The sequence below is a fragment of the Syngnathoides biaculeatus genome, chromosome 10 (genome assembly GCF_019802595.1).
Source record: "Syngnathoides biaculeatus isolate LvHL_M chromosome 10, ASM1980259v1, whole genome shotgun sequence".
NCBI lineage: Eukaryota > Metazoa > Chordata > Actinopteri > Syngnathiformes > Syngnathidae > Syngnathoides > Syngnathoides biaculeatus.
Window position 1 is genome coordinate 12,623,756 of NC_084649.1, and position 26,122 is coordinate 12,649,877.

General features: G+C 42.8%; 3 protein-coding genes across 4 annotated transcripts; 2 read left to right on the plus strand and 1 right to left on the minus strand.

Moving 5' to 3' along the window:
- Positions 1 to 80: 80 nt before the first annotated feature.
- On the plus strand, positions 81 to 4,610 carry si:ch1073-456m8.1 (leucine-rich repeat flightless-interacting protein 1). Its single transcript, XM_061833971.1, has 6 exons — positions 81 to 465; positions 725 to 799; positions 2,422 to 2,460; positions 2,630 to 2,791; positions 2,871 to 2,954; positions 3,134 to 4,610. Exons 1-6 carry the CDS (start codon positions 373 to 375, stop codon positions 3,569 to 3,571), a joined length of 891 nt encoding a protein of 296 aa, XP_061689955.1. The 5' UTR covers positions 81 to 372; the 3' UTR covers positions 3,572 to 4,610.
- avil (advillin) lies at positions 4,601 to 20,305 on the minus strand. Of its 2 annotated transcripts, none has more exons than XM_061833963.1 (20): positions 20,201 to 20,305; positions 15,362 to 15,465; positions 15,192 to 15,266; positions 14,875 to 15,071; positions 14,691 to 14,799; positions 14,485 to 14,595; positions 13,089 to 13,294; positions 12,913 to 12,991; positions 12,004 to 12,102; positions 11,761 to 11,914; positions 11,570 to 11,670; positions 10,922 to 11,059; positions 10,692 to 10,850; positions 9,001 to 9,180; positions 8,775 to 8,932; positions 7,603 to 7,747; positions 7,339 to 7,527; positions 5,381 to 5,449; positions 5,164 to 5,274; positions 4,601 to 5,069 (listed from the first exon to the last, which is right to left on the minus strand). In XM_061833963.1, the coding sequence occupies exons 2-20, from the start codon at positions 15,419 to 15,421 to the stop codon at positions 4,956 to 4,958; spliced, it is 2,454 nt and encodes an 817-aa protein (XP_061689947.1). In that variant the 5' UTR covers positions 15,422 to 15,465; positions 20,201 to 20,305; the 3' UTR covers positions 4,601 to 4,955. The 2 variants fall into 2 exon arrangements, with proteins under 2 accessions (XP_061689947.1, XP_061689946.1); XM_061833962.1 differs by having other exon boundaries at positions 7,318 to 7,527.
- olfml3b (olfactomedin-like 3b) lies at positions 9,222 to 26,052 on the plus strand. Its single transcript, XM_061833966.1, has 5 exons — positions 9,222 to 10,026; positions 10,106 to 10,246; positions 21,182 to 21,364; positions 21,964 to 22,249; positions 24,703 to 26,052. The coding sequence occupies exons 2-5, from the start codon at positions 10,193 to 10,195 to the stop codon at positions 25,485 to 25,487; spliced, it is 1,308 nt and encodes a 435-aa protein (XP_061689950.1). The 5' UTR covers positions 9,222 to 10,026; positions 10,106 to 10,192; the 3' UTR covers positions 25,488 to 26,052.
- The last annotated feature ends 70 nt before the right edge of the window (positions 26,053 to 26,122 follow it).

Consider the following 26,122-nt stretch of genomic DNA (forward strand, 5'->3'; position numbering starts at 1 on the left):
CCAGGCGACCTCTGAACTTGAATTTAGCCTGCAGAGCACCTTGAATGTTTCAGTTTAAGTGGCTTGTTCAGTGCAGTCACAATGTATAGGGGCTACTAGACGAAACCCAGAACTTGTCTAAATTTATTTTCCCCATTTTTTTTTTTACTCGCTTTGAAGAGGTTCGAGATTTGTCGGCGTCACTTTGGGAAACTTGTCCCTGGTGCTTCTCCGTACTTAACTAGGACGGGCGACGTCGCTGTTGTCTGGTGTTCCTTCCTTAGCTGTAAGTATCACTGTCTCGCTGCTGTGGCGTAGGAGGAACACGTACTGCTTCAGCTGGGAGGTGGCCGTCTAACATAAACACCACTCGCGTAAAACGGCAGCAAAAAAATGCTTTCAGTCTCTCTGGATAACAGTGGGTCTCCGAAGAAGCGGACGTTGTCGCGTAGCGAGGATGAATCCCTCCGTAGCATCATACAGGAGGTGAGCGGGGAGAAAGACACGCCAGCGGCTTTCGGGTTGGCTAGCCTTTGGAAATTAACACGAATGTGTCCTTTCCTTCTTTTAAATAGTCAACTACTCTTAATGTAGTCGGGGGGACATTCGACCATCATTTGAGCTTTTAGTGACTTCTTCCGTGGGCGCTAACACATTGGTTTTAACCTACTTCCGCATAGCAGCTAGCTTTGTTGACTTGACGCTTTTGTGCGTGCTAAGTGCTGTGTTTGTGCTCAACAACCAGTCTGAGAGCTCATCCAGGCGTCTGACGCGAAGCGACAGCCGACCAGGGACCTTAAAGAGGAGGCCTGACAGCCAGGTAAAGGAGGCACAGTACAGCGAGATGAACGTCACTCATCTGGAGTTTTTACGTACAGACATGTGTGACTTGTGTACAAAACGTTCCACGACAGGTGACACAAAATATTTGTTCAAACCCAAATTACAAGTTGCACCTTCATCTTGGGCCATATAATAAGCCAGCACATTTACTAAGAGATGCTTCACGATTTGCGTCGTCCAGTACCGAGAAGATGCAAGAACTGGAGCAGGATAACTCTTGGCTGGTTCACCATGTGAATGTGCCTGATCACAATGCCCTGAGCACCTGACACTTCCTGTCACAGAAGAATAGCACATTGTTAGAGCAACCTCCATATTCACCAGACCTGGCATTGTAATAGTTTTCTTCCTCTTTCCTAAGATAGCGCCCTTGAAAGATCTCACAGCAGTCCGCCATGTAATAAAAGTATATATTCTGAAATAATCACGATTTTATCTCAATTTACTCAAAAATCACAAGCATAATCATTTTCAAACTATGGTGAAAATGGATAATTTCTTAAGGCACACCGATGTGCCGCAGCCCAGTGATTGGGAATCACTGCGTGAGGGAATTTACCTGATGGCTCCCAGTAAGATTTAACTAGGTATACTTGTCAGACAGGTAACGCTTAATGGCAAATGTGAATTTGGCATTTCGTTATTGTAGAAAGATGACCAAAACCAACATTTTAGGAAATGAGAATTTTTGTACCAATTAAATGCAAATGGTTGTTTTCCCTCGACAGACATCTTTAATGGTACAGTAATTGAAAATCGCTTCATCTAATGATGCACACATACAAGAGCTGCCCAGTCTGACAGTATAAAATACAGAAAGCAGAATTTTTTTTGAGAATACACTGGAGTTGCAGTTGCGGTTCTTTAATATTTGGTCAGTTGTGTTTTTCCACTCAAGATTGTGAAAACATTTCAACCAGAGTTTTACATACTAATTATGTTGAGGCTTTTGGGGACTAAAAGCACTGGTGGGTGCAGTGGGACAAAAAAAAAAGCGACATTTAGTTGGGTTTAGGCTTAATTTAGCTGGGCAGTACAATTCCAAAAGTGAACCTCGTATCATAGATCTGTTATGTGCACACTATAGATTCAGAATGAAAAGTTTCACGATTCTTTAACATGTATTTTGACAATTGCAGCTGAGAGCAAAAAAAATTCCAAATTCACCATCTCTAGAAACTAGAATATTATGTTACAATCAGGAATTAATAAATGTCTTTTAATGTAAAGATTAGGCTTGGAAAGTGTGAGAACTGAAATAATTACAGGTTTCTACCACATTTTAATTAATCGAGATGTACCTCCAAATGACATACACAAATTAATTTGACCAGTATGCGGTCATAAATGTTTGGTCAAATGGCCAACAGTTGTTAAAGATGTAATGATCCTGACTGTTTGAGCAAGGAACTTGATTCTTCAGATTAAGAATACTGAATGTGTCAGTTTTACTGCTTTAATTTGTTTCCAAATTGTCTGACCTGTCTGCTTATGTAAGGCCAAACATGAGTGTCACTGTGGAAGCCTTGTTGTCTATTTGGTGCACTTTGTGATGTTTGGGTGTTGTAATTCACTTACTAAAAATGTTTTGCCTTTCAGCAATCTGACCAGGACCTCTCAATGGGACTTCCAGAAATGGTGACTATTCTTTTGTTGTTATTGTTACAAATATAATTGGAGATGAGCATTTGTCATTTCCATTATGCCTTTGATGAGGCTTTTTCTTGAGAGTTTGTTAAAAGCGTACGCTCGCACCCACACGCTGCCACGTGAATTCAACCCACGCCGATTTTGTTACCCTGTCTAGCTGGAGCTGCAGGCCAGCTACGAGGAGGCGGTGCACGAGTTGCGTGGGTTGGAGGTGGAGCGTGAGGCACTGTTGTTCCAGGTGGACGTCCTGCAGGACACGCTGGAGAGTGTGGAGGAGCTGCTGGCCGAAACACAGAGAGAAGCCGGACAGGCTAATGCAGTCGGTGGCACAAACATGCCAGTTTGGTCAAGACGAGGCTTTGTGACCCCAAAAAAATCTCCCATGTGTTTGGTCTCAGGAGCTGGCGCAAGAGCGGGAAGCCAAACGGAAATTGGAGCATTTGGTCCACTCGCTGATGCAGGAAGTGGAGATGTTAAAAGAGGTCACGTGACTTTTTAAAGGAAACATTGTATACACACACACACACACACACACACACACACACACACACACACACACACACACACACACACAAGCCAATTGATTCTGAGCACAGGAGCGTTGTCAAAGCCCGTAATCTTCCATAGCTATTGGTGCTGAAGGTTTGCTTCCTCTTCACAGGAAAGAAATAGCCACATGCATATATTGGAACACACAAATGAAACTGAAGTCAACACAAGGAGACAAGGATGTCAAATGAACGATCCTGTGCGGTCTACTTTTACCGGAGAAGCCGCTGCGCCGTCGGAGGATGTGCATCCAGCTAAGGAAGACGAAGGGAGCGTTGTGACCAAAGTGAAGTGGATGACCAATCCCGCTCCCTCCTTCGCATTGGACGAGCCGCTCCACGGAGACGGCGTGCACCGGAGACCTTACGATAGCGGCAACGAAGGCGGACGAGACCGGTCCCCGGACAAGAGTGACTCGGACACCGCAAGTACGTACGAAGACGCGTCTGCGGACACTCCCCAGCGGGACGAGCCTTTGGAGTTGCCTCACGATTCAGCAAGTAAAGACAACACCGAGCCTCAAAACGGCCCCAACTGCTTGTTGTCTTAATTTATTTAAGAAAACACCATGCCCCCCTTTTTCTAAGTTACCAGTTCACAAGCTGATTTGCCAACCATATCTTACGCGTCTTAAACTCTTCTCTTTTAATACTCGTACAAGAAGTGTTCATTAGCTGCTTCTTGAACAAGAAAGTTTATTTGTATACCGTGAAACCATCCTGAGCCCCTTAAGTCCACTCTTGTCTGCAATACGTACTCCTCAATGTGGCTACTGTTTGGGTTTGCATTGTTTACAGGAGATGGATAGATGGATGCTTGTGTTCAGTGATGGTTATGTAAACAGAAGGGAACCACTATTTATTCACTGCCTGACTTGAGTGACTTTAAAGGATAGTTGTATTTTTATCTCTCAATCTTGGGGAAATTGGCTGCATTTGCACTTTTTTCAGAGTTTGTGCTTTGAATTCAAACATTCCCTTTAGAACCAAGCAAAGTCCTCTGTGTCTGCATGGAAAGACTGCATGGTTGGACTTTTTTTTTTAACAACTATTGGGAGCTATTGATTGCATGAACATGTCATTTTTATTTCCACACACCACATCTTTATACCGTTTTATCATGAACTACAACGAACGTTGATTCTTTATCATTATTGCAATTAACATGTTTATCACCTTATGGGTGTTGAACACTTCTCGTGATTTGCATAACATTATCTGCTGTTTTTTTTCCACTCAAAGCTCTGATAGCGGTCTGCTACTCCATCACTGGCATCATGTTGCTGTAGAAATGTATTTTTAAACGAGTTCATTTGTATTACAGAGTTCATGTTATAAGGGACTGTGACCGAGAAGGTTTTGCTCTACTCTTGACTTTCAATAGGACTTTAGTTTTCTCAACATGTTCACTCAACAGTAAGTAATCAAATATGTGCTTTTTTCCCCAAGGAGAATGCAAAAAAATCTATATTCTTATGTGATTTTTTTTGTATCTGAGTAATTTTAAATTTTGAAGTAAAGGTTATGTTGTAATAGAATGACAATTGTTCATACTGAAAGGAAATTTTGGAATAAAAGGATTTAAGATTGTTTTGTTTATGATGGTTTTGCTTTCATGTCAAATGTTTTAAGCAGGCAACAAAGTACAGAACCTCCGCCAGAAGTATGACAAAATGTTAATTACATATTATGTCACTAAATCTATCAATGTATCCATTTCCAACAAAACTAATCTTTTAGCTGGCCGTGTTGTAAAATTATGCCCAGCAGGTGGCAAAAAAGAGCTTCAGATGAAGGCAGGTCGAGGTAAACCTCTGGCACACTAAGAACAGTAAAGTCTGCCATCAGAACAGAAAAGCCCATTATGATTGAAGTGTATGTGGATTAGCTCAATAGTTGGCTATACGGGAAGTGTGATGTGAAGCTAGAATTATATCAAAAGAGGCCCTTTTCTTTCTTCAAGTTGAGCTGTCTCCAACGTGGGAGGCCTGCAAATTGGTCTTTGGTGATTCCAAATATGTCGCAGAAGTCGGCATCAGTGAGGTATCGCTGAAAGGAATACATTTTACTTTGGATTTGAACTTTTAGACTTTGTGGCTTTGTTTCATTGCATCTGGCATTTCAAATAAAAAAATGATAGTACCTCTTTGTGTGTGGGGTCAACATCTCCAGGCAGCTCGCTGCCCGGCTTTTTGACTAAAACCTCTACAGGAAAAAAATGAAACCCCGCATCACTTTCGCCACTGCTGTGAACCTACAAAGTGACGTCAGTCAAACGAAAAAAGATGCTTATTAGCTTGTTATGTACAGCGCCACGGCCCTCTTTGCCATTCACGCCATGCATGTGAGAGCGTACATACATCAACATCATCAGCAGGGCACGTTAGATTCCCTAGCTCCTTCTTCTGTTGCTCGTAGCTCTTCCCCTCCTGGGAAACAATAAAACAAGATACTTCATTAGGTACACTTGCAAAATCCCTCCAGATTAAAAAAATAAATAAGACCTAACAAAGATAATAGTAGCAAACATACTGTGGGACAAATTGTGGGCAATCATCATCATATCAGTATTTCTCCTGTTCAAAATTAGCCAGGTTCACATTTCTATTGCAAATTGTTCATTATCATCATCGTATTCCTTCACATCTCATGGTTCTATTGCCTTTTTGTATTTGTTTGTACTCCGAAAACAGACTGACCCAAAAGTCTTTGATACAATTCCTTCTTCCTACTTACCAGTAATTTAAAGTTTAATTCTGACAGACGTGAGGTTATCGGACTTCTACAGCTCAAGTTTTTATAAGGCCAATTTTCCCCATGCCAAATGACATCGGAGCAGCATTGCACAATTGTCACCTTGCAAGATTTTTTTCCCCGTACTAGACGGTTCAGCATGAGCTTGAGAGGTTTTATGGCCGTCACACTGTAAAAGGTTTAGGTCCTGAATACCTTGAAAGAAATGCCTATGGAATACAAACCCAGGAGGACTCCGAGATCGAGAGACTCAGGTTAAATAGTGAAGTGCAGAGTCCAAAGCAAACATAGTGAAGCAGCCTTTAGCCATAATAAAGTTTCTTTCGGCTTGTCCCTTTTAGGGTCGCCACAGCGTGTCATCTCAGATGAACGCACATATATGTTTGGCACAATTTTTACGCCGGATGAGCCTTTAGCCATAATTAACTAAGTTGCCAACAGTGGCGACGTCTGCCCCAAATGTGAGAATGTTTTTAAATTCATGCTAAAAAATAGTTTTTATTTTTTTTGTTTTAGAGTATTACCACTTTTCTTTCATTGTCTTAATTGTACTTTTTTTTTCATTTTTTCATCATTTGTATTTTTCTCCCCCCGTTTTAAATGAATGAAATTAATCATGTCAAGCACATTGAGTTAGTTTCCTTGTGTATGAAATGCACTATACAAATACATTTGCTTCGTTATAAACAGTGCCAATGAAATGATTACGTTTGTCTCTGAAACATTTGACTGTTGACGTTCTGAAGTGCCTAGCCAGCACCATGAAGGGCCAAACCAAGGAGACGATCCTTACAACGTTTTAAGCCCATCGGAAGATCGATTCTGAACTACGCAGTGCCAATCCGGACTCTCAACCTGAAGCCAACTCACTGAGACTTCCTCCAGGCAGCTCAAAACACTGTCCTTCGAACCGCCACGGGCTGCCACAAAGTGGCTTCCATCGATCACCTACATGCGGAGTCGAAACTCCTTCCGGTACGGGAGCACATTGTAATTATCACAAAACAATACGCGCTTCAGTCCTACCTCGTAATCACGAGATGACAAGGCAAGAATCGTGCGCCATAGCGTTGCGCAAAACCGTCCGAGACATCGAGCCATCGAGCCATCGATCGAGCAGTACATTCATCAACCTTCCGTCGACTACAGGCGCGGCCTCTCGGCGATCCATCGAACCGCTGTAGCCAATGGGATCACCGGCTACAAACCCAACATCGTGCTGGGTGGCTGCCTACCTCCGGTAGCCGAATCCAAAAGACAACTCCCGCGGCCCGTGAGATCGACGCTATCGCAACTCCGCTCGGGCTGGTGTCACAAGCTTAACACCTATCAGGATCGACTCGACAACATCATCGATAAATGGCCATTGTGTGACGTCACCCCCCACGATATGCATCATCTTGTCAACTGTGCTCAAAAACCGTCCACGCTGACGGTGGAACACCTGTGGAGAGCCCCGGCCGACATGGCTCACTTTCTGGACCTTGATACGGAATAACGACCGTCGTACTTGGCTACAACAACAACAACTGTTCGTTTATACCTTTTCTTTTTCAATGCTTACACTCCATTTGTAAGGATCCCAGGCGGTGAACCAGCCTGTGAAGGTGGGAGGCTCGAACCCTTGCTTGATTAAGACGATCGGGGTTTCAGGATCTCTACCACCTGGATGCGAGCGCAAGTACTCCTGACTGCTCACCACTGCCTCTTTGCGTTCTACCTTGTTGGCGTTGTTGCCGAGCCATAGAAGCACCTAACACAGCAGAATAAGCATTATTATTTATCAAGATGAAACTATCTACGAGTGTTTTTAGTATCCCGTCCCTACCTGGTCCCATGTGTCTAATAACATGACATCATCTTCATTGAGGTCATCTTGTGTGAATTGGGTCACCTCGGTCATGATGAAACGTCCCGATTTATTGGAGCATTCAAACAGGCGTGGTTCGTGGTCCAAAACGGTCTCCTGCAGCCTGCGGTCACACGACAGACTCAGTTTGTCAAAAGAAACCGTTCAGTGTGCACTGCTTTTATCCTAATGGGCATGTGTGTCTGCAGTGGGAGCCAACAACAGCAAGGACCTGTCTTCAGTGCTGCCAACTTAAAGACATGTTGCTGTATTGAGTGACTTTTCCCAACCATTTTATAGCAACTATTCAAAAAATAATCATAATACTTGTGCCAACATCAACTGTGGTCGTCATGATAACATTTTTAGTTCTTGCACAGTGGAAGGAAAAGAGGAATTTGTATGACTAATGATTCTTTGCTAAGTACGATATGAGCTAGTGGTGTGTGCTCATAATGCTTACACACTTTAAAAATATAGAATCAATTATGGAGACTGTAGACGTGTTTTTTTTGTGAATGTTGATTTGTGACATAACGGTAATGTGTGTAGATATGGCATATGTCATGTGACTATCATTAAAACAATTTACCGCATTATAAAAAAACAAGTTCATATTTGACACAATTGAGGTTAGCATGTTGGTGAAACAAGGGCGGCATGGTGGCGCAGCTGGTAAAGCGTCGGCCTCACAGTTCTGAGGTCCCGGGTTCAATCCCAGACCCACCTGTGTGGAGTTTGCATGTTCTCCCCTGCCTGCATGGGTTTTCTCCGTGCACTCCGGTTTCCTCCCACATCCCAAAAAACATGCAACATTAATTGCACACTAAATTGCCCCCAGGTGTGATTGTGAGTGTGGTTGTTTGTCTCGATGTGCCCCACGACTGGCTGGCAAACCAGTTCAGGGTGTACCCCGCCTCCTGCCCGTTGACAGCTGGGATAGGCTCCAGCACTCCCCGTGACCCTCGTGAGAATAAGCTGCAAAGAAAATGGTTGGATGGATGGATGTCGATGAAACAAGTTTCTACTATGGGCCCCTTTGGTAAAATAATCGGCCGCCCCCTGCATTAAGGCACACACCTGCAAAAGCACTGAGACAAAACACATGCATATACACACACATGCGTCCGCAAACAGTCAGTCATCTTTACCTTTTGTCATTGGCATATGGAGCCTGGCCTCCGAGCAGGTCCCAGAATTCTAGAGGCTCGTGACCCTCCGCAACAATCTGGGCATGGGTGCCCTCCGAGTTGTGTCCTATGACGGAGCCGATCTCCTTTGCCATGTCCCTCTCATCTCCACTCGCTCCCTACAACCATCAAAGGTCATTATTGTGTTTTGAATTCTTTCACCACCACCGTCGTTACATGTAAGTACCTTTCCACACCACAAATAAAGTACGCTCTGACTCCTGAGCACAAACACATCGTTGGAGTTGAGAGAGGTGGCCAGTGCTGGAACCTCAATGGCTTTTGTATTGGAGGCCTCATAACCGTGAACCTGGAACAGCCTTACTGGTGGGTCTGGGTCAGAAAGTCCTTTTCTGGATGTGGCCCCCTGAAACACAAGAGGGATTATATACAGGATATGGGGCAGAAACAAAATAATTATGTTATCACACTGGGATTCTGTGGATTTACAGTCATTAGTCGAACGTGTCCTACCATGGCGTGCAGAACAAGGGTTCGTTTTAGGATAATAACTTTCGGTTGTATCAAAAGATTTCAAAAGGGACAAAAAGGTACTGTACCGCTGAGAAATGGAACAGTTTAGTGAGTGACCCATTTAGAATTTAATCAAAAATTTCAAGGAAATTACAGTATCAAAACCCAGAACCTGAAAACAAGGTTAATGTCATGGTCTATGTTTTGGATGGGTCGGTTTAGTCTCATACTTTCCTGTGTTCCATCTTTTCCGTGTCTTGTGTGCTCATTTTGTCAGCTGCGTCTACCTGTTCTCGTTACCCTCCTCCCTTGTGTTGACCAATCGTGTCTCGTTTAGGTGTTCCTCATTGTCTCGTCAATCTCTGCGTGTTTAACTCCCTGGTTTCCTTCAATTTGGGTCAGTCTGTTGTTGATGTCATTGTTCGTTCGTGCTGGTCTGTCAAAGTTGTCAGTTCCGTTTTGTTTTAGGTTCTATTTGTTACTTTGCTTATTAGCTGTTGGACTTTGTATAGTTTGTGTTTTTATGGAATTCGGTATTTTGTTGCGATTCCTGGACTCCTGCCTAGCCTCTCCACTTCCTTGCATTTAGATCCTCCATGTTTTTTGCCCTGCCTTCCATGTCCTCCTGCCCAAACCTTGACAGATGTGGTTTAAGTCTGATTACCCATGCCTCTCAAGTGTGATTTTTTTTCCCTTGGTTCTTTGTGTCCAACACACACCTCAGCAAGAGAATTAAATGGTGAGTTTACATCCATCCAGACGCAGCACCGATCCATCTGTTGATCTCCCGCTCAATTCTTTCCTCACTCGTGAACAAGACTCAAAGATACTTGAACTCCTCCACTTGGGACAGGATCTCATCCCCGACCCGGAGAGGGCACGCCACCCTTTTCTGACTGAGGACCATGGTCTCGGATTTGGAGGTGCTGATTCTCAACCAAGCTGCTTCACACTCGGCTGTGAGTTTCCAGTTTTAAAAAAAATGCTGTCATTCTTTTTAAAGCACTCATTATGACTTGAGTTTAGTATATAGTGAATATGATCTGTGAGATAAATCAGCCATCCGTAGCCCCATTTAATTAAATGGTCCCAAATTATTTTTTCTTCTTTTCCTTTCAACTTGTCCCTTTGTTCATCTATCTATGCTAGCTATATACAGTGGCATGCAGAACAATTAAACACTCTTCCACCAGATAGCACAAAGTACATAATTAGCCTTTTGCAACTCAGAAATTAGAATCGTTCGTGGCATACTGGGTGGTATGTGTGGAGATTTTTCCTAATTTAAAATATATGTTGTGCCAGCTCATTAACGGTTGGGAAACCCTGCATGGTGTCACAGGCTACCTTTTAGCCATCTATGTTCATGAATTGCTAGCAATAGGAATATGTTCGCATTCGTACCTCAAAGATGACCATTTTTCCTTTGAAAATGGACAAAAAGTGTCTCGGTTCTTTGCCCATGGTAACTCTCACTTGAACTGGTGCCCCGCCATACATACGGTCCATATCTATGGCATGAAGAGCAGATGCTGCCAGCTCATCCGGTGTGGCATGACGCCCCTAAAAAAGAAATTGTGTGGTGAACAGTTAAAAGTTCCAAAGATGAGGCTTAGTACGTTTTGGAACCTCACCTGCCATATGTAGAGCAGGTAGTTCTTCTTGTTGTTTACCAGGTAAGTGTAAAGGATCAAGTAACAGCCTCCTCCATAGAAGTAGCCATGACGTTGAGGATCCACGGGGACCAGGTCCACATTCTCAATTCTCCATACCTGCGAGCATCGCAGTCGTGTGATAATCTTCAATCATGTGACGTCTCGCACAAGAAGTTATTGTGATGTTACTTTAATATAGAAAACAAAAACTTTAAATTCTCTTTGAATTCTTGCTACGGTAATTTAGTTTTGTTTCTTACAGTGGGAGTTTGTGAACCCTTTAGAATTTCTAGAATTGCAAAGTATGCAAAGTTTTCCTCTAATGCAGTTTGATCCTAATCAAAATCACAATAAGAAAAAACTTTGCTCAAGATATGATACCGCACAAACAATTTTCTTTCATATTTTCATTGAAAATGGCATTCTCATAACGTATCCATTCTAAGTACAGCTTATCACCACTAAAGTCACCAATCTCAGCTGACTTTGTGACTTTGTAAAATTGACGCAGGCTACCAAAACACAAAAGTTTTTATGAACGTATCAACTGTATGATGCATTTAGATAAGGAGTACAGAGAAGGGATGGGGGATGCTGGCGAGGATTGTTTCAGGCATGATCACATACCTCCACGTGACCTGTGCCGTCGTCTACCATCCTTTCTTGTGCTGCAATCTCCGGCGTCATGTGCATAAGAGAGACATCAAATTTGTCCTGTGTAACAGAAGCTAAAAATGGTATATAAAAACATGATGAATCACTAACGCCCAACAATGATCATACCATACAGTTTGCTTTTTGTTGATAATTATGCTTACCAACTTTCCCCTTTGTGTGTACTTTGCCAAGGCCTTGAGTCTGGTCCTTCACGGTCCACGTGTGGAAGAGCTGCTTGAAAAGAGCCGACTCGGCGCCGTCATTCATGACCTCCACATTGGTTGTGCTGGGATAGTTTTTTGCCTTGATGAACTCCTAAATGAGGCCGGCTGCTTAATTGATGGCACGTGACCACATATTTTTATACGCTACAAGAACAGGATGGCGGGATGCGTGTCACCCACCAAAGCTCTGGATATGGCCGTCTGTCTCTCAGCTTTATTTGCCTTTTTCCCTTTCCAAACAAATACCTTTGAGCCACCGTGGTCCAGGATGTAGCAGTCCTGTATGAGTTTGAACAAGGGATCACTAACCTTTGACACCAAGCGCCACTTCAAAAAAATACTTCGCAATGCAAGTACAGGGAGTCCTCGGTCTACGACTGAAATCCGTTACCTTCAGTCGTGACTTAACTCGAATTTCGACTTAAGTCGGATTCCACCATTAAAGTCAGAATTTACATCAAAATATTTTGTATAAAAAAAACAAATACAGTGAAATAAACAAGATGATGTACTTAGCATTACGGCTGAGAGGTTGATGGAGAAGAAGGGAGGGAGTGCTTAGTCACTGCGAAGGAACCTGGTCCTCAATCCTCTCCATCTCGACAAGTATCAAAGAACCTTCTTTTGCCATCATTGTATCCGCCATAGGAACGGAACCCTTCACATGCGCTGAAATATGGGCTTTGTCTTTAATAATTGTCACCACGGTCGACCGACTGAAGCCTTGGTGGTGTTGGTGTATCTCCTTTCTCCAATCATTTTATGATCTTGAGCTTCATTTCCATAGTAATGGATTTTGTTTTGGCTGCAGAAGCATTGCTAAAAGACACATCTTCCTTTTTTGGGGGCATAATTTCTAAAAAGGAGGGCGAAAAATGCAAAAATACTCCCAACGAACAAACACGGACAAGCATTAGCCAGACAAAATGCCGGACAGGGGATGGGTGTTGTAAAGTTGAAACATCTTAAATCGAGATTGTCTTAACCCGAGGACTCTCTGAACCACCAAAAACGACCAACAGAAAATACAGTCATAGGCCTAGGTGCTCATCAAAAACAAGACAGGTTGTCTTAATGAAAGCAACTCACGTGACTGTTGAGCAGTTCCTGAACAAGTGGCCTCCCCGCGACCTCTGTTACTTGCATCTGACCTTTGGCATCTGACACACTGGAAAAAAAGTGCAGGCAAACGTCTTCCACAAAAAGGAACCCTGACACGGATTAAAAGAAACACCAAGCGCCATCATTGGTGGCGGGTTGCTTACTGGTAAAGAGTGACTTTGCCCATTTGTTCCTGGTAATGGTTTTCATCAGGAAGTCCATCAGTCAGCTTGACGCTTCTCTCCCCGAGAACGCCGGTCAGAATCTTCATGTCTTCAGCGAAGTTGTCCTCCGCATCGCCCTCGATGACCTTGATCTCCGCCCGACCTCCCCGCTCTCTGTCTCGGATGTCTTTGGCCAACAACATACTCTAGCAGGTCAACAGACACCAGGAGGTTTTTTATCGTCTCCACCTGCTTCATCCAGCATTTTTAATACCTGACAAACGTTTTCCTGAGAATAGAATAATTTCTGTGCTACTCATCAGATAATGTTATAATTTCTGGTGAGCAATTATGATATAAAGTAATTACTTTGAACTCAGGAAATGACGAAGGAAAATGAGCTATTATTTGTGTAATGACAGGACAGTTAATATTTTTGAGGACGTATTCAATAATGCAGGGATTATACTTTGTACACATTCAACACTGTCGTAATATGAGAAATTTGTGGTGTAATAATATTTAGTGTACAATTTAGTGTTCACCAGTCTGTATTCATTTGTGTAGTGATATAGTTCGTATCAAGTATTTGTAAAAAATGCAATAATTTGTAGATAATTTTCAATTGGTATATCTGCAATAATACAGTAATAACTACTTTCTAAGAACACTACTGGACAGTACTAGCGATTATTTTACTTTTAAGTATAAATCTGTGTAATAATGCTGCTTGTATTTGTTTGTATATATTTATGTTAATTAGTTATTACAACTGAATACTTTTGTAAAAATGTAGGATCATTAGCAGAATAAATGTATAACAATGTCTTAATTGGAGATGTCTTATAATGCAATACTAAGTCCTTGTGTAATAATTCAGTACTGTACATTGCATCCATAACGATGTAGTAGCTACTACATTTTGCCTACACAACAATATAGCAATTACTGAGTGTGTCAAAATGAAATAATTACAACACAGTAGGCTTACATGTTTCATAATGTAGCAATATGCCTGAAAATTTACAAATGTAGAGCTTATCATACTTGTATAAAAATGTATTTAGTGCTAAATACAAATGTAAAAAAACACAAAATGTAGTTACTACTGTGTACATTTGAAAAAGTTGTAATTACAAAGATTTTGCTCGGGTTTTGAAACGTATTTAGCAGTAAATACATTAACAGTTCAAGCTTGATCAGTAATTAGTACATTTATACATGTATTCAGAATTATTACTGCATTATTACAAAAGTATCCTATAAAGTACATTTGAAATGAGAACCTGAATGCTTTAGTTGCGCTGAAGGGGAACTAGTGCACAGTACGTATTTCTGTTTTGAGAGCGTTTGCGTGCAGGCCGCAGACGGTCACACACGCCGCTGCCCATCTTACCCTCAGTCTTTCCTGTTTGTTGCTCTTCGGCCCATTCCACTGGATGATGGCCTTACCCGTGTCCAATAAAAACACGTCGGCGAGGTTGAAACTCTTCCAGCACAGCGCCACCTGAAACCATTTGGAGCAGAAGAAGCTGCGTGTGTACACAAGGCGCTCTGTGCCTCGCTTCGGCGTTACGTAAGCACCCCGAAACCTCTGCTCACCTCCTTGGCGACCACCCGTTTCTTCCCTTTGACATGAAGCAGCCTCTTTATGTCGTAGGTGTTGCTTTCAGTGTGCTTCATGCCCGATGCAACGCCGCCTTTCTTGTAGCTACGTTGACCCAGAAGGAAGCACAATGACTGGGATCGTCTCGGCTCGATTCCCCTCATTTCCACTTTCACTCACATTATTCCTTGTTTGAAGTAGCCCCTGAACACATCGGACTCGTGGTCTTGAACCTCTCTGTGCTGGACCGGCATCGAACCCAAAAAGTCATCCAGCTGCGTGGTGTAAACGGCCGCTGCGCCTTGTTCATCCTGAGAGGACCGTGAGCCGATCCAGAAGTGGATGTCGTAGTGCAGGGCGCTTTTCACTTTCTGGGTCTGGAGTTGCACGAGTCATACAGAAAAGCGTCTTAACAGAAAAGAACGCGAATCATTTTTCATCAGGACTCTTAGCAGCATTAAAAACAGACTAGGATGCTGGATCCATTTTGTACTTACATAGAGAAGAACATAGCAGTCACCCTCATAAAAGTGTCCATATGACTTCTCAGGAACTGGAACAAGCTCCATTTTCTGTTTCGCGAGGGGAGGATTTCTGTTTTTGCCATTTCATTGTAACGGTGTTCATCATTGTCATGACAGTATGTGAAAGGAAACAACATAAATACCTCAATTCTCCAGATTATAATCCCAGGAGAGTGAGTTACGGCTCTAAATGTGTACTCCATCTTGACCACAGTGGCAGTAGCCTCCCTTTGTTACTTATTTTCACCTGTTCAAAAATCACGCAGGGTTGGTGGCACATATCCAAAATCAACTAAACCATTACAATATGCTCAACAAAAATACCCATATTGTACAGTACATTAAACAATGCAGCCCTATGGGGGCACAAACCAGTGCAATCTGTAGGCCGGTCCCAAGCCCAGATAAATGCAGAGGGTTGCGTCAGGAAGGGCATCCGGCGTAAAAACTGTGCCAAACAAATATGAGCGTTCATCTAAAGAATCCCATACCAGATCGGTCGTGGCCCGGGTTAACACGCCCGCCCCCGGCACTGCTAACCTGCAGGGCGTCGGTGGAATTCAGCTACTGTGGGTCGAAGACAAAGAAGAGGAGGAAACCGGATCCAGCGTCAGAAGAAAAAGAGGAATGCACAGAGCCTACAACGGAGTGTAGGGACTTTGAATGTTGGGACTATGGCAGGAAAAGCACAGGAGTTGGTTGACATGATGATTAGGAGAAAGGTTGATATTCTGTGCATCCAAGAGAGCAGGTGGAAAGGTAGTAAGGCTAGAAGTTTGGGAGCAGGGTTTAAATTATTCTACCACGGAGTAGATGGGAAGAGAAATGGAGTAGGGGTTATTTTAAAGGAAGAGCTGGCTAAGAATGTCTTGGAGGTGAAAAGAGTATCAGATCGAGTGATGAGACTAAAATTTGAAATTGAGGGTGTTATGTATAATGTGGTTAGCGGCTATGCACCACAGGTAGGATGTGACCTAGAGTTGAAAGAGAAATTCTGGAAGGAACTAGATGAAGTAGTTCTGAGCATCCCAGACAGCGAGAGAGTTGTGATTGGTGCAGATTGTAATGGACATATTGGTAAAGGAAACAGGGGCGATGAAGAAGTGATGGGTAAGTACGGCATCCATGAAAGGAACTTTGAAGGGCAGATGGTGGTGGACTTTGCAAAAAGGATGGAGATGGCTGTAGTGAACACTTATTTCCAGAAGAGGGAGGAACATATAGTGACCTACAAGAGCGGAGGTAGAACCACGCAGGTAGATTATATTTTGTGCAGACGATGTAATCTGAAGGAGGTTACTGACTGTAAAGTAGTGGTAGGGGAGAGTGTAGCTCGACAGCATAGGATGGTAGTATGTAGGATGATTCTGGTGGTGGGTAGGAAGATTAAGAAGACAAAGGTAGAGCAGAGAACCATGTGGTGGAAGCTGAGAAAGGAAGAATGTTGTGCGGCCTTCCGGAAAGAGGTGAGACAGGCTCTCGATGGACAACCGAAGCTCCCGGAAGACTGGACGACGACAGCCAAGGTGATCAGAGAGACAGGCAGGAGAGTACTTGGTGTGTCATCTGGTAGGAAAGGGGAGAAGGAGACTTGGTGGTGGAACCCCAAAATACAGGGAGTCATACAAGGAAAGAGATTAGCGAAGAAGAAGTGGGATACTGAGAGGACTGAGGAGAGGCGAAAGGAGTACATCGAGATGCGACGTAGGGCAAAGGTAGAGGTGGCAAAGGCTAAACAAGAGGCATATGAAGACATGTACACCAGGTTGGACACGAAAGAAGGAGAAAAGGATCTCTACAGGTTGGCCAGACAGAGGGATAGAGATGGGAAGGATGTGCAGCAGGTAAGGGTGATTAAGGATAGAGATGGAAATGTGTTGACTGGTGCCGGTAGTGTACTAAATAGATGGAAAGAATACTTTGAGAAGTTGATGAATGAAGAAAATGAGAGAGAAGGAAGAGTTGAAGAGGCAAGAGTGAAGGACCAGGAAGTGGAAATGATTACTAAGGGGGAAGTCAGAAAGGCACTACAAAGGATGAAAAATGGAAAGGCACTTGGTCCTGATGACATACCGGTAGAGGTATGGAAGCAATTTGGAGAGATGGCTGTGGAGTTTTTGACCAACTTATTCAACAGAATACTAGCGGGCGAAAAGATGCCTGAAGAATGGAGGAAAAGTGTTCTAGTTCCCATTTTTAAGAACAAAGGGGATGTTCAGAGCTGTGGGAACTATAGAGGAATAAAGTTGATGAGCCACACAATGAAGTTATGGGAAAGAGTAGTGGAGGCTAGACTCAGGACAGAAGTAAGTATCTGCGAGCAACAGTATGGTTTCATGCCTAGAAAGAGTACCACAGATGCATTATTTGCCTTGAGGATGCTCGTGGAAAAGTACAGAGAAGGTCAGAAGGAGCTACATGTGTCTTTGTGGATCTAGAGAAAGCCTATGACAGAGTACCAAGAGAGGAACTGTGGTACTGCATGCGTAAGTCTGGTGTGGCAGAGAAGTATGTTAAAATAGTACAGGACATGTATGATGGTAGCAGAACAATGGTGAGGTGTGCCTTAGGTGTGACAGAGGAATTTAAGGTGGAGGTGGGACTGCATCAGGGATCAGCTCTGAGCCCCTTCCTGTTTGCAGTGGTAATGGATAGGCTGACAGATGAGGTTAGACTGGAATCCCCTTGGACCATGATGTTCGCAGATGATATTGTCATATGCAGTGAAAGCAGGGAGCATGCAGAGGAACAATTGGAAAGATGGAGACATGCACTGGAAAGGAGAGGAATGAAGATTAGCCGAAGTAAAACAGAATATATGTGCGTGAATGAGAAAAGTAGAGGGGGAAGAGTGAGGCTACAGGGAGAAGAGATAGCGAGGGTGGACGACTTCAAATACTTGGGGTCAACAATACAGAGCAATGGAGAGTGTGGTCAGGAAGTGAAGAAACGGGTCCAAGCAGGTTGGAACAGCTGGCGAAAGGTGTCTGGTGTGTTATGTGACAGAAGAGTGTCTGCTAGGATGAAGGGCAAAGTTTACAAAACAGTGGTGAGGCCGGCCATGATGTACGGATTACAGACGGTGGCACTGAAGAAACAACAGGAAGCTGAACTGGAGGTGGCAGAATGAAGATGTTGAGGTTCTCGCTCGGAGTGACCAGGTTGGATAGGATTAGAAATGAGCTCATTCGAGGGACGGCCAAAGCTGGATGTTTTGGAGACAAGATTCGAGAGAGCAGACTTCGGTGGTTTGGACATGTTCAGAGGCGAGAGAGTGAGTATATTGGTAGAAGGATGCTGAGGATGGAGCTGCCAGGCAAAAGAGCGAGAGGAAGACCAAACAGAAGGTTTATGGATGTGGTGAGGGAAGACATGAGGGCAGTTGGGGTTAGAGAGGAAGATGCACGAGATAGGCTAAGATGGCAAAAGATGACACGCTGTGGCGACCCCTAACGGGACAAGCCGAAAGGAAAAGAAGAAGAAGAAGAAGTACAGTACATTAAACAGAACATACCTCCAGATATCTGATCTTTTTTTTGACTTGACAATAAAAGGCCTTCCTTCTTTCATTCAATGTGGCAGGCAAAACAATTTGCATGCATTTGCATGGTTTGGGACTTTTCACAACGTTCTGCCCAATCACTGAACACGACATATGACCATGTAGGCAAATTGCTTTAAAAAAAATGAATGCCTTGAATTCAAATTTGAACACAAGCACACACTTTTCTCCATTGTAGATGGAGCCTAGCTTTTGGATATTAATGACACTAAAATCCTATGCTTTAAGACCCTAATTGAATACTATTAGTAACTATACAAGATGTACATACGTGTAGCACAGCAATTGGATGCCCGCCCAACACGGGACCTGCTTTGAACAATTTACATGTCATTTTTAGTATTTTTGGTTCACAAGTGTTTCTGGCTTGGAATCTCAACCCCGGCCTTCTTGTATATCATTGACATGTTTTCCCTCTGCTTGTATTTTTCATTTTTATGGCTTGTCCGGCGTCCTCCCACCTCCCACGTTCTAAAAACATGCACGTGGTGTGGATATATCCCTTTGTGGGTGAGCAATTGAGGGTGGACCTCACCTTGATTTTTTTTTGGGGGAGGTGGGTTCACATTGCAATACTAAAGCGGCTCCAGCTGCCTTGTGTATTTTGACATACTTGAGGGAGGGGTGGGGGATTGTGATTTTGGTTCTGATTCTGATGAGCTTTTACCTAATGACCTTTTACTACTTTTCACATAATTTTTAGAACGCTTTTCATCTTACTTTATATACACAAAGTGTATCTGCATAGGGAAAGAGGATGATAGGCAACTAAACATTTTCAGCTTTAGAGAATCTTTTAGTTTTTCCATTTTTCTAGGACTTCTCCTCACGTGTGCCTCATCACATAGTTAAAAAAGGAGAGTGTGAATGACAAGTTAAATAACATTTTCAGCCTCGTAGAATAAAAAAACGTGATGAGTTTGCCATTTTCCAGGATTTCTCCTCGCATGTGCCTTTACTGGAATTATGTCATACTGGCCAAAATGAAACAGATGACACACCAACTCAAGTTGAGACTACTGGAAAATGGCTATGAATCACAGCATGAGCACATTTACATTCAAGTGGGAAAAAAATACAGCACAACAAGGAGATCATTCCTTCTGGCTTTTGATCTTTAAAGACTTTGGAAGGTGGAAATAATGACAGAGAACCAGACTAACTTGACCACTAATCACACCAACTACCGTTTTGCTTCCTCCATTCGTCAGTCCTGTAATTAAAAGTACTGTGATCTAACAAAGACAAGCGACAACCTAAATGTTCTTTAACATAATGTTCAATTTGTCGATCCATACAAATTTTCATGCTTTGTAAGGTCAGAGAGGAATGCTAGCCTTCATACACAATATAACAAAGAAACGTCCTGCAAGTACTGCTGCTACTTCAATAAAAATAAATTATTGTATATAGTACTCACAATTCCTTGACAGATTTGAACAAAACATCAAGCTTGTTCAGGATGAAATGATGATGCGATGATGAAAAGTGTGCCATCTGTCTCAACATGCATTTCTTTGGCAACATGGGACTTTAAAGATCATGGTTAGAGAGGCGATGATGCCATAAAGAGTATATTACTCACTGCCACAAGTACTGTAAAATGGACGCTTTCGATTTAAAACTGTTTTGTTAGTCAAACACATTTTTTTAAAAAAAGAAAAAGAAAATTCATCCATCTATCTTTGATTTTATATAGCCAAGAAATGGGGTATGGAAAATGGATAACCGGAAATATTGAATTGGGTCAAACCCCACAATGGATATAAGTATATCATTTATTTGATTGGTATATCAGCAAGGCAGTAGCAATTTTAAGATGTCAAATTCTGAAGATGTTTCAGAATCAGAATAATCATCTTTATTTGCCAAATGTGTCCAAAAAAATTGTTTCCAGTACTGTAATTAGAGTCGCTCAAGTACAACAACAGGAAGTCAACGGACAGAATACTTTAAGAGACATAAAGACATTGGAAAAAACAGGTCCTGAGCAGGAAAAGATTGCCAGTAATTTGGAAATGGAATTTAAAATGACTAGTAAAACAATAGTCCAGTGCAATGACCATTGTGCAAAGATACGTCAAGATATGTGTGCGGTTTAAAGTGACTAGTAGTGCAATAATCTGAGACAATGTCGATTGTGCACATGTAGCACATGCTACTCAGGCACATGCCTGGCCAGGAGGAGGGCTCTTATTGGCTTTTATTGTGATCAAATCTTCACTTCATGCTGTGATATAAAAATCAAAACGGTAGCAGAAGATGGATTTAAAGAGTACATTTACCTTGTTTTGTCATCAGGTAGAAGCCAAGGAGCAAACGGGAGGTGGGGATGGGTTGGGGGGGAAATCAGGCCTGTCTCTTCCATCTTCACCAGATGTTCTTGGCTCCTCCCAGTCAGCTCAGCTGGACATTCCAGCCCACCTCTGGGGATCTGCCGGCTCCGCCGCACACTCGCCAGTCTACAGTAGCACCAGGAGACAAAATGAGAGGACTTGTGGTCTTTATCTGTGCGGTGTGCTGGGCCAGCGCACAGCACCAGGCCCTGATCGACTATTTGGAGCGCCGACTGCTTGCGATCGAGGTGAGAGTGCTCTCCTTGTTGAGCCGCCAGGAAACTTCCAGGGATAGGTCAAAGGCAATGAAATGCAGATGTGTGGAAATTCTGTGGAAAACTGAGCTTTCGCAAATGTATAGCTTGGGCTTTTGAACGCCACTCTATCAATTATTTTCCATTTCTCCAACTTCTGACACAGGGACAACATAAAGTGATCGTTCGAATTGTCTGTATTGTTAAAACAGGAGAGCAAGTGGAACGTTAAGAGCGTCGCATTTATCAGGCAGATCAAGGAAGTTGTTACTTGATCGTCAATATCCTGTGTGGAAAGTCTCAAGAAAGGCTCTTTCTGAAGACATAGTTTTCTTTTAGTGCAATATGTTTGGTGTCATGGAACACTGGAGATGTGTTCACTATATTTTCTAGTTATGGTACTTTGACTAAAATCCACGTAAATATTGTTCTTTGACATCCCTCTCTTCTTGAGTGAAAAACTGTCAGACCCTTATTAGTGCTTCTCTTAAGGAATACTTTTAAGTCTTTTGATTACATTGAAAAAATCCCTTCCTGCTTATCTAACCTTAGGCTTCTTCTTAAAAAAAAAAAAAAAAAACAACTCCAAACAGGACCGCATCTCCCTGTGGCATGAACAGGCCACCCGCTACGCCTCAGAGCTGCGGGAACTCAAACAACAGATGGTTTCTCAGCTTGAGAACCTGGATAAGGAGAAGGAGACACTCCGCGTGAGCCTAGACAGCATGGGGACGCGGGTGGACCGGGTGGAGCGTGAACTGGACTACTTGGAGACCCAGAACGGGGCTCCGCCGTGTGTTGATGTGGACGACAGGCTGGTCGAGCAGCAGGTGACTGAGGTGCAGGAGAAACAGAAGACCAAATACTTCAAACTCACGGGTGAGATTGTACACTTCCAAATTCAAGCTAACTTCACATGACATAAATCATTAGAAATAATAAATATGAGCAAAAATGCAAAGTGGCACAGCAAGTGGTCAGAACAGTCGCTTCACAGATTCAAGGTTGGTGGTTCGAACCCAGGCTTCGTCCTTCCTGTGTCTAGTTTACGTGTTCTAATCGTGCTTCCATGGGTTTTTTCTGGGAACTGCGGTGAATTTCAACAGTCGAAAAACACGCATGTTTTCCATGGGTGTCAAAGTGTGTGAATGGTTGTTTGTCTCTATGAGCACTGCGATTATTTAGCAATCAGTTGAGGGTGTACCCCGCCTCTTGCCTTAAGCCGTTCATGATTCTGTTTCAAATGCATCTTTGTGGAGAAGGCAGTGCAGCCCCACACAGCGGAGGAAGGTCAGGGAATCTCATCAGGAACACAAACTCACATTATGTAAGCCAAAAATAGCACTAGAGAAAATAAAAATCACTCTTTTTTTCGAGTCAATAAAAAAAATTACAGGATATGCGTGATAAGTCGTTCAGAGACTCACAAAACTGCCACAGACATAGGGGTCCCCAAAATAATTAGCCAAAATTATGTTAAAAATTATGTGAAAAAAAAAGTTTAACCGCATGCCAAGTGTGGTTTTCATTCGGGAATCTAGATCCGAGGGTTTGGTGGAAGATGGGTAAAGAACAAAAACCAAGCTGCTTGAGATTCAGTGTGAAATATTCAGAGTCAGTCATGATTTGTGGTGCTAATATCTACCGGAACTTTTAGAGGACTTTATGATTTCTGCTGCTGAAGATCTGTATGAAGATGTAGATTTCATCTTCCAGCAGGACCTAGTCCCTACCCATACTGCCAGAAGTACCAAAACCTGGTTTAATGCCCATGGCAGCACAGTGCTTGACTGGCCAGGCAATTACCCAGATCTAGACCCAATTGAAAATCTATGGGGTATTATCAAGAGGAAAACGAGGGGCACCAGGCTCAAGAACAAAGAGTTGCCAGCAACCATCATGGAAATCTGGACTTCAATAAGTCCCAGGCAGATTTTTTCAAGGATCTATAGAATTGTTTTCTTAAACATATTACCTACCTTACCTTTGGGCGAATCAAAATCTCTTGATACCATATCTATGACGAATGCCAAATCGGAAATTTTTTAATGTGTGTGTTTCTTTCGGCTTGTCCCTTTCGGGGTCGCCACAGCGTGTCATCTCAGATGAACGCATATATATGTTTGGCACAATTTTTACGCCGGATGCCCTTCCTGACGCAACCCTTCTCAGGGAGTGGAGGCCAGCATTCTAGCATTCATGTTCTTTTAGACAAGGCAAGCTGACCTCTGCAAAATATTATTTGTGGCTTGGAAGAACATACCGGGGGCCAAAAGTCTTTAACATTTGATTACAAGATTTTACACTGTATAAATTGGCACTGTCTTGTGTCAATGTTCAGCACGAACTACTCTGTGATTGCCTCCAACTGGCCTACTTTCCTGTAATGAAGAAAATGATGGGAAAATTATTCTACTCACGTTGTGTGTGTTTTTTTTTTAATCTGAAGTAAGTCATTAAAAAGAGTGAGCTAGCAAAACTGAGTCTGCATTTGTCAACTTGTTCATGTCGTCAGCATGTCAGCTAGGAGACAATGGACAGAATGAATTTAAATGAGTGGGATTTGGTTAAATTCCTTCCTATTGGGTAGAGAAATGAAACAAATCCAATTTTGCAAATTTTTTAGAAGGTTATTTTGAACATCTAATTTTAGTAACCATTTGACCCATTTGTGGGCAACGTCCCATTTTTGGGACATCATGATTTTCACGCATTATATCCTTCAGTATATCAAAATATTTAAGTGTTTTAATCTGATCCTGCTTTTTGGGACGATCTACTAAGAAAACCCAAGTACCTTCTCGCGGGCAGCGTCCCACAATTTTGGGACGAGATTGTAAATTAGTAAAGTTATCATATAACTTAACCATAAACGGGAAAAAAAAGTGGTATTTAAAGTGTTCTTTATTGTGGCCTGTTAGGAGACTTTTATTTCAATAAGGCAAAAAATTGCCACCCTGGCCATGAATGGGTTAATGCCTTAGTGCGGTGGTTCAGTACTAGAGGTTTGGGGCAAATAATTTTGGCAAGTAATGAATGTAAACAAGTAAAGATGTCAAAGGATCATCAGAAAATAATTGAATTTACAAAGCATCCAATCAAATTATTGCACTCATTCTGATATCAGGGTATCCGCTGAAATAAAGCAGTCAAATTCAAGACTTTTTATGACCAGTCCGTAGGTTATTTTTCAAAAGTATTAAACATTTTTCTAGGAAAAAAAAAAATCCCATGGAATTTTGAGTCACCCAAGGTATTTGTTAAATTGGTGTCAGAATTATGAAAAGCAATTCCTGTCTTGCATGACACGATTGCATTGCTCTTTTCCTTAGATTGCAATGACATGCTCTCCACCATAAAGGCCATGAAGATCTTGAAGAGAGTTGGCGGCTCCAAGGGAATGTGGACCAGAGACACAGGCGGGGCCTCGGGGAAGGTCTTCATCTTTAACGGGACCGATGAAGACACTATCTTGGAATTTTCCACTGTGCCAGACTTCACTCGCTCGCGGGGCCTGTCCGACTCCAGGCAGCTGAAGCTGCCCTCTGCCTGGCGGGGTACGGGGCACGTCGTTTACAGTAACCACGCTTATATCGTCATCCGGGCAGATGAGATGATGCTGGTCAAATATGACTTAAAGAACAAGTCTGTAACAGATAGCGTGGTATTTCCAGACCATGAGTACATCCCAGTATACAGCCTGAGCCCCGAGACACTAATGGACCTGGCTGTGGATGAGGAAGGCCTGTGGGCCATCTACTCAACACGACAGAATGAGCAGCACATCTCTTTGGCTAAAATAGACACCAGCTCGCTGGGCATCGAGCAGACGTGGGACACGAGTTGCCCGAGCGAGAACGCAGAGGCGGGCTTCGTCATCTGCGGCACGCTGTACGTGGTCTACAACACGGAGCAACCCGGCCGCTCGCATGTGCAGTGCGTTTTCGACGTTAACGACATGGTGAGCAATGAGGATGCGCCGCTGGTTTACTTCCCCAAACGTTACGGCGCCCACGCCAGCCTCAAGTACAACCCCCTGGAGCAGCTGCTCTATGCCTGGGATGATGGCTACCAAATTCTCTACAAACTTGTCATGAAAAAGAAACTTGACTTTTAGCACCAAAACACATAATCCCCAAACCCATATTGTGGTAGCTACAAAGTAGTTTTGACCACAATGCATCATGTGAGTATACTGGCCAGTGGACTTTGTATACACTTTTTGTACTATATTGCCTTTATATTGTACCACAATGAGTTTACTGAACATTAATGAATGTGTATTTTCTTCACATTGTGACCTTTAACTGCTGACAACATTCCGACCAGAGGGATTTGGTACTTATTACTTAGCTTGTAGTGTTCTTTGACATGTCTGTCAATTTTTGTCATGAATTTGATTGCTTGTTTTTTTTTTTTAATGCATTCCATTTTAACTCACTCAATGGAAAAGAGTTACCAGTCAAGTAAAACGTGTCCTTTTGCTGCAGCGGAGAGGGAGTCTAAATATCTGCAGCCATTTCCCAATTTCCTGCTGGCTTCCACTAAGCTCCTACATGAGCCGTGCTTTGTTCCGATGAAATATTTCCCTGCTTGTGATTAGAACGAATAATGAGAAATCCAACTCGGCCTGATTGAGTTATAGTTAATGTTGTAATAATGAAATACAAACACGAGTGCAATCCCCCACTGATTTAGTCTGCTTGTTGCATGTAATGACATGCGACAGCAGTGGTTGGAACCTTAGCAAAG